We start from the raw sequence: 5405 nt of genomic DNA, 5'->3' as shown, positions 1-5405 counted from the left end.
ATGATAACAAGGCAAAGGAAATGTTGTTGTGAGTTGAGGTGGTGGAATGGAAATGAGTTGTGGATGAGGGAGGTGGAGTGTTTGAGAGGATAAAAGGAAATGCAGTCCGGCAGAGAATGGAAATGTTCTGATTTGAAGAGTGGCCAATGGAGCTCGGATGGTTGCATGGTAATTTTCCGAAATTGTGGAGGCTATTTTAGTCTTTTCACATTTCCTCCGAATTTCCACTTAAGACCTCAATTCTAATCTAATTCCAAAATTTACCCCAAGTGTAATTTGAATGCCTAATAATATACTAATCTTGCAGAGATTCGATTATCGAGATTTTTAACATCCTAAGTATACCAAGGCAATAAAATTAATCTAACGCATGCAATATTAATTTAACATAACTAAAACCAATTAATTGAATGTTTTAGCACAATTATAGTATTTATAACATAGGAATTATTTTCACGAACAAGTAAAGATAAAACTATAATTTATTTAAAAATTAGAAATGCGAATGAAATATGCATGTAGATGATTGTATGTATGTATATATATATATATTTTTGAGGTTCTCACATCCTCCCCTTCTTAAAATGAATTTTGTCCATTCTCACCTTCTAAAGAAATAGGTCGGGTACTTTTTCTGCATTTCCTCTTCCAGTTCCCAAGTTGCTTCCTCTAGTCCGTGATTTTTCCATAGAATCTTCACCAGAGGAATTTTCTTATTTCTCAATTCTTTTACTTCTCTTTCCAAGATCTTGACGGGTCCTTCTTCATAGGTTAACGACTCATCCACTTCGATATCCTCCAATTGCAACACATGGCTTGGGTCAGGGTGATATTTCTTAAGCATAGAGACATGAAATACATTGTGAACCTTGGCCATGCTTGCAGGCAACTTCAACTGATACGCTACCTTTCCGATTCGTTTCAAAATTTCAAAAGGTCCGATATACCTTGGTTTTAGCTTCTTACCCTTCTTGGACACTACTCCGCTCTTCAAGGGTTTAACTCTTAGGAAAACTTTGTCTCCTACTTCGAATTTCAAATCTTTTCTCCTTGTGTTGGCGTAGCTCTTTTGTCGATTCTGGGCAACTTGAAGTCTTTCTCTAATTAGTTTCACTTTCTCTTGGGCTTCTTCCATCCAAGGTATAGCTGTTGGGTCTACAATTTTCTTCTCCCCCATTTCATCCCAATGAATCGGAGATCGACACCTTCTCCCATACAATGCTTCATAAGGTGCCATTTGAATCGAGGCATGATAGCTATTATTATAAGCAAATTCTACTAAGGTTATATACTGACTCCATTTACCTCCAAAATCCAATATACACGACCTCAGAAGATCTTCCAAAGTTTGAATTGTTCTTTCTGACTGTCCGTCGGTTTGGGGATGATAAGCAGTACTAAATTTTAACTTGGTCCCCAATGATTCTTGAAACTTTTGCCAGAAATGCGAGACAAATCTTGGATCTCGATCAGACACAATGATTATGGGAATACCATGCAATCTCATGATCTCTTCTGTGTACAACTTGGCCAATTTCTCCAGAGAAAAACTCATGCACACAGGTAGGAAATGTGTAGACTTGGTAAGCCAGTCAACTATCACCCAAATTGCATCAAATCCTTTTTGACTTCGAGGCAACCCCATTACGAAATCCATCGTTATGTGTTCCCATTTCCATTCGGGAATTTCTAGAGGTTGCAACAGACCAGAGGGTTTCTGATGCTCAGCTTTTGCTTGTTGGCAGATCAAACATTTCTGTACAAATTCCGCCACGTCCTTTTTTAAACCGTCCCACCAGTATAACCCCTTCACATCGTGATACATCTTATTCACTCCTGGATGTATAGTATACCTCGATCGATGTGATTTTTCTAGAAATTCTCTCCTTAATCTTTCATCAGCCGGAACGGCAATTCGATCTCGAAATCTCAACACTTCTTCAGACCCTAATTTAAAATCTAGGGTTTCCCCTTTTGCACTTTCTCTACATTCTTCTGGATTGTAGGGTCCATTTTCTGGGCTTCCTTAATACGCTCTAATAATGGTGACTTTAATGTCAAGTTCCCAAATAAAATCTTCAATTTCTCCAAGCGAGGGTTCCAACTACTAACCTCTTCTAACATGTCTCATTCTTTAACCATTAACCTTGCTACTTGGGACTTTCTACTTAGAGCGTCTGTTATCATGTTGCTTTTCCTGGGTGGTAGTTAATCGAACAATCATAATCCTCTAAAAATTCTACCCATCGCCTCTGTCTCAAATTCAATTCCTTTTGGGAGAACAAATACTTGAGGCTCTTGTGGTCCGTATAAACTTCAAAAGTCACACCGTACAAGTAATGTTTCCATTTCTTTAAGGCAAAGATCACTGCAGCCAATTCTAGGTCATGCGTTGGGTAATTTTGCTCGTGAGGTTTCAATCTTCTAGAAGCATAAGCCACTACCTTACCTTTTTGCATCAAAACGCAGCCTAGACCTTCTCTAGAGGCATCGGAGTATACGGCATAACCTTCAATTCCGTCAGGCAATACCAAAACAGGAGCGGATGTTAAACACTTCTTTAACTCCTGAAAGCTTGACTCGCACTTTGGAGTCTAGATAAACTTGTTACCTTTCTTGGTCAGCTCGGTCATAGGTCCAGCAATCTTCAAAATGTCCTTGATAAACCGCCTATAGTAACCTGCTAAACCCAAGAAACTTCTAACCTCTATTGGAGTTTCTGGCTGCTTCCACATCGTAACCGCCTCAACTTTTGCCGGATCCACGGCAATTCCTTTTTTAGAAACTTTATGCGCTAGAAAAGAAATCTCTTTCAGCCAAAACTCGCACCTAATGAATTTGGCATATAACTTATGCTCTCTTAGTATCTGCATAACTATCTCCAAGTGTTTAACATGTTCTTCTCGAGTCTTGGAGTATATCAGTATATCGTCGATAAAAACTACGACAAACTGGTCCAAGTACTTCTTAAAAACTCGCTGCATTAAATCCTTGAAAGCAGCTGGTGCGTTGGTTAAACCAAATGGCATGACTGCAAACTCAAAGCGTCCATATCTTGTATTAAAAGCAGTTTTGGGTATGTCTTCCTTCTTAATTTTCAACTGGTATTACCCTTGCCTCAAGTCTAGCTTAGAGAAAACTACAGATCCTTGCAGCTGATCGAACAAACTATCAATCAAAGGTAGAGGGTATTTATTCTTAATTGTAACTTTGTTTAACCCTTGATAATCAATGCACAACTTCAAACTTCCGTCCTTTTTCTTAACAAACAGCACGGGTGCTCCCTATGGTGAATCACTCTCTTTAACAAAACCTTCTCCAATAGGTCCTGCAGTTGAATTTTCAACTCTTTTAACTCTGTAGGAGCCATTCGGTATGGGGTCTTAGAAATCGGAGCCGTTCCCGGCACTAAGTCAATCTTGAACTCCACTTCTCTCTCCGGCGGTAATGTTTTTAATTCTTCAGGAAAAACATCTGGAAATTCCTGTACCACTGGTACATCTTCTAACCTCACTTGGTCACTGGGAGCGTTAATCAGGAAAGCTAAAAAACTTCGCGCTCCTTTATACAACATTTTCCTTGCCTGTATTCCCGAAACCATAGCGGATGATGCTAACCAGCCTCTCACATCTAACTTCAGGGTTGCTTCCCCGGGAATCCAAAGTTCTAACACTTTTGCTCTACAATCGAGCTTAGCATGGTGATGAGCTAGAAAATCCATTCCTATGATAACATCATACCTTTTTATGTCCAAACTTATTAAATCTACTAGCATTGTACGCTCTCCAATCCAGAATTTACAGTCCTTATAAGCTAAGCTAGTGATTATATTCTTATTACCTATTGGAGTCCTAACTTCAAGATCAAAGGGTAATCTAACAGGTTTTACATCAATTCCGGACATAAAAGTTGGATTCACAAATGAATGAGTTGCACCAGAATCAATTAGTACTCTAGCTAATCGGTGAAAGATGGGAAGAGTACCTTCCACGACTTCCGAGGAGTCAGGTACAGGTTGGTCGTCTATAGCATACACTCTGGCAGGAACTTTTGGCCTGCTCCCTTCAGAAATGGCTGGTCTAGAACTCAGGGTACCACCTCCTTGCATTTTCAGACAGCTGGCAATCTGGTGCTCGCTGCTTCCACACTTCAAGCACTTTCCTTCTTTCTTCCAGCAACCGGCTTCGGTATGTCCGGGTTTTCTGCAATATCCACAAGTTGCCTGGGGAGTGGTCACACGACTTCCTTGCGAGGCGTTCCTAGGTTGACCCCTTCCGTTTGATCCTCCTCTAGCTCCATTATCTCTCTCACCTGTGCTTCTTGCCCCAGCTCCTCTCGCTAGAGTGCCGCGTGGTGCTCCAGAACTATTCACTCCACTCGTTCCTCAACCCACTTTGGCCGGTGGAGCACTTCCATACGTCGGCTCCGGACTACTGCTAGGGGCAAATCTCTTCTTAGCTGTCGCGCCCCATTTTTTAAATAAGAAAAATAAAAAACGAGTTTAGAAAAATGGCTTTTGGTTCAATTTTTGCTTGGAAAATGAATTTTTGATTTAAGAAGAGAATGAAAAACATGGGTCTAAATGGGACTGGAAAATGCGACGATTTGACCCAAAAATATAGTTTAAAAAAGGATTTTTTTTAATGAAAAATGGAGTCGCCACTTGGTATAGAGTTAAGGTGTACCAAGTCACCAAAAAATGAATTTTTAAAGAAAAAGTAGAAAAACCTTTTTTAAACGACTCCAAGTCTACGAAAATCAGAGAAAAAGATTCGGGAGTCACATTTGATGAAAGGGAAGGCAAGGTTAAGAATCCAAGACACTCTTTCAACCTAGTCAAGGCTAGTTGCGTGATTTAGTCAAAGATTTTCTTATTTTACCCTTAAGATTTATCACATTTGGATGTACTATATGAATGCATGCCCTAGACCTAGGAAGGTGTCAGGGGATCGAAATTTCTCTTCAAAACTCAATTGATGCCAATCACATTGATTGTGATGCCCAATGTGGACTCTTTGAAGAGGTCACGAATAATGCAAGTCATGAGACTCAAAAGAAACGGAAAATAAAAATAGTTATACAAATATACGTGACCTAAAGGAATGCATCATGTCGGGTGCGGGGGACTCATGTTCGTGACTCAATTTTCTCTTTAATAGAGGGAATACGAGCGTGCTAAGGCTAGAAAAGCCAAACTCGTCCATATCCCATATCCAAGGGGTTTTTCCTAGTCTAATCAAGCAAAATGCACTAATCTACCCCCTAATTTCCTAAATGAGATGCAAATCTAAATGTTATATATACATAGGGGTAAGGGATATTTTATTTGGGGAAATATTATGTGAAAATGATAAAAGATCCTAAAAAAATAGAAAAATATGCATGAAGTGTAATGTAATCATACA

The 5405-nt window shown here is 39.5% G+C and overlaps 2 protein-coding genes across 2 annotated transcripts; both read right to left on the bottom strand.

Moving 5' to 3' along the window:
- Window positions 1–601: 601 nt before the first annotated feature.
- Window positions 602–1177, bottom strand: LOC140007204 (uncharacterized). Its single transcript, XM_072049901.1, has one exon. It carries the CDS (start codon window positions 1175–1177, stop codon window positions 602–604), a length of 576 nt encoding a protein of 191 aa, XP_071906002.1.
- A 1006-nt stretch (window positions 1178–2183) lies between these two features.
- Window positions 2184–4108, bottom strand: LOC140007203 (uncharacterized). Its single transcript, XM_072049900.1, has 3 exons — window positions 3271–4108; window positions 2612–3031; window positions 2184–2509 (listed from the first exon to the last, which is right to left on the bottom strand). Exons 1-3 carry the CDS (start codon window positions 4106–4108, stop codon window positions 2184–2186), a joined length of 1584 nt encoding a protein of 527 aa, XP_071906001.1.
- Window positions 4109–5405: the final 1297 nt, after the last annotated feature.

Source organism: Coffea arabica, chromosome 5c (assembly GCF_036785885.1).
Source record: "Coffea arabica cultivar ET-39 chromosome 5c, Coffea Arabica ET-39 HiFi, whole genome shotgun sequence".
NCBI classification, from domain to species: domain Eukaryota; kingdom Viridiplantae; phylum Streptophyta; class Magnoliopsida; order Gentianales; family Rubiaceae; genus Coffea; species Coffea arabica.
Note: the sequence above shows the minus strand (reverse complement) of the source record. Positions and strands in the feature narration are given on the sequence as shown.

Coding starts and splice junctions, on each gene's coding strand:
- LOC140007204 (XM_072049901.1), bottom strand. CDS start 1,177: ATGGGGGAGAAGAAAATTGTAGACCCAACAGCTATACCTTGGATGGAA.
- LOC140007203 (XM_072049900.1), bottom strand. CDS start 4,108: ATGCAAGGAGGTGGTACCCTGAGTTCTAGACCAGCCATTTCTGAAGGG. Junction 3,032..3,270: donor CCATAGGGAGCACCCGTGCT/GTTTGTTAAGAA, acceptor TTGAGTTTGCAG/TCATGCCATTTGGTTTAACC. Junction 2,510..2,611: donor GACCGAGCTGACCAAGAAAG/GTAACAAGTTTA, acceptor ACGGAATTGAAG/GTTATGCCGTATACTCCGAT.